General features: G+C 68.1%; 1 protein-coding gene across 1 annotated transcript in view; it reads right to left on the bottom strand.

Moving 5' to 3' along the window:
* The window catches only part of CACNA1H (calcium voltage-gated channel subunit alpha1 H), a gene marked incomplete at its 5' end in the record, with an annotated part of 56,470 nt that overhangs the window by 17,217 nt on the left and 37,774 nt on the right, over positions 1–1,479 (bottom strand). Inside the window, 2 exons of the mRNA XM_029949257.1 lie at positions 246–374; positions 1,323–1,421. Of these exons, the coding sequence (XP_029805117.1) occupies positions 246–374; positions 1,323–1,421 (228 nt within the window). The remainder of the gene's footprint in view (positions 1–245; positions 375–1,322; positions 1,422–1,479) is intronic.

Genomic DNA, 1,479 nt, shown 5'->3' with positions numbered 1-1,479 from the left:
GGCTGGTGCGGGCCGGAGCGCTGCCCTGTCCGCCCTCGCCGGGCCGTGGGCCCCCCGACGCCGAGTCGGTGCACAGCGTGTACCATGCAGACTGCCACGTGGAGGGGCCGCAGGAGAGGGCCCGGGTGGCGCACACCACGGCCGCCGCTGCCGCCGCCGGCCTCAAGCTGGCCACGGGGCTAGGGGCCATGAATTATCCCACCATCCTGCCCTCGTCGGTGGGCGGCAACAGAGGCGGCACCGGCCTTGGGCCCAAGGGGAAGCGGGCCAGCGGACATCCGGGCGCCGGAGAGCACAGCCCCCTGAGCCTGAGGGGCCCTGATCCCTATGAGAAGATCCAGCATTTGGTTGGGGAGCACGGTGAGGACCCCAGCCTGTGGGGAGGAGGTGGGGCCTGGGCCTGGTGAGCAAGGGGAGGCGGGACCGGGCCTTCTTCCCCGCCTGCATGCGCTCCAGGGGGGCCCTTGTGCTGTGACCTGGCCGGCGGGGGAGGGCAGCTAGTCTAGAGCAAGCCCCATGCGGCCTCAGTGCAAGTGCCACATGAGCTTCTGCCCAGGAGGGTATGAGAATTCGAGGCTGACAAGACCCGTCAACCCCCCGGCCTGTGTCCTTTTGCCCCACCTGGCCCCAGGAGAGACATCGGCCCATGTGTGTGACCGGCCACTTTGGAGGAGAGGCGGGGGTGCTGGAAGGTGGGGAGGTCACAGACCCCCGAGGGCCCAGGGGTGATCTCTGACACACTCGTGGTCCCTCCCGGCTGGGGCTCAGCTTCACCCACCTTGGATAGGCAGCTGGAGGGACACCGGGTCCTTCCCAGGGAGTGCATGAGGGTGTGGGCCACGCTGTGATGGAGCGGGCAGGGGTGTGTGTGCTGCCCAGGGTGTGCGGTCATTGAGAAGCACTCCTGGGTCCCTGAGACTCGGCACAGAGCAGTGCGCGATGACTCACCGGTGACGGTCCCAGCTCGTCCATATCAGAGAGATGGGGGTTCAGACACAGGTCAGCCGGGATTTTGGGATTCATTGCACTTAACGTAGTAGGAGGAAGTGGCCCGTGTGAATGTGCAGGGCTTCCAGGGCTGCTCTGCTCCTTCGAGTCCCTGCCCCTGCGTGTGGGCCCAGCGAGCCCTGCAAGGTGTGCATGCGTGTACACCGACCCCACAGAAGCCTCCGCTGGGGTGTGGCCTGGGCGCCTGTGGTAGCAGCGGAGCAGCCTGACCCTGCTCGTTTCCTCCCCACTGCAGGCCTGGGCCGGGCCCCCAGCCGCCTGTCGGGCCTGAGCGTGCCCTGCCCCCTGCCCAGCCCCCAGGCGGGCACGCTGACCTGTGAGCTGAAGAACTGCCCGTACTGCGCTAGCGCGCTGGAGGACCCTGACTTCGAGCTCAGCGACTCTGAGAGCGGGGGCTCGGAAGGCAACGGGGTCTACGAATTCACGCAGGATGTGCGGCACGGGGACCGCCGTGACCCCATGCAGCCCCCC

The sequence above is a fragment of the Suricata suricatta genome, chromosome 8 (genome assembly GCF_006229205.1).
Source record: "Suricata suricatta isolate VVHF042 chromosome 8, meerkat_22Aug2017_6uvM2_HiC, whole genome shotgun sequence".
NCBI classification, from domain to species: domain Eukaryota; kingdom Metazoa; phylum Chordata; class Mammalia; order Carnivora; family Herpestidae; genus Suricata; species Suricata suricatta.
This window is presented reverse-complemented; position numbering and strand designations above follow the sequence as displayed.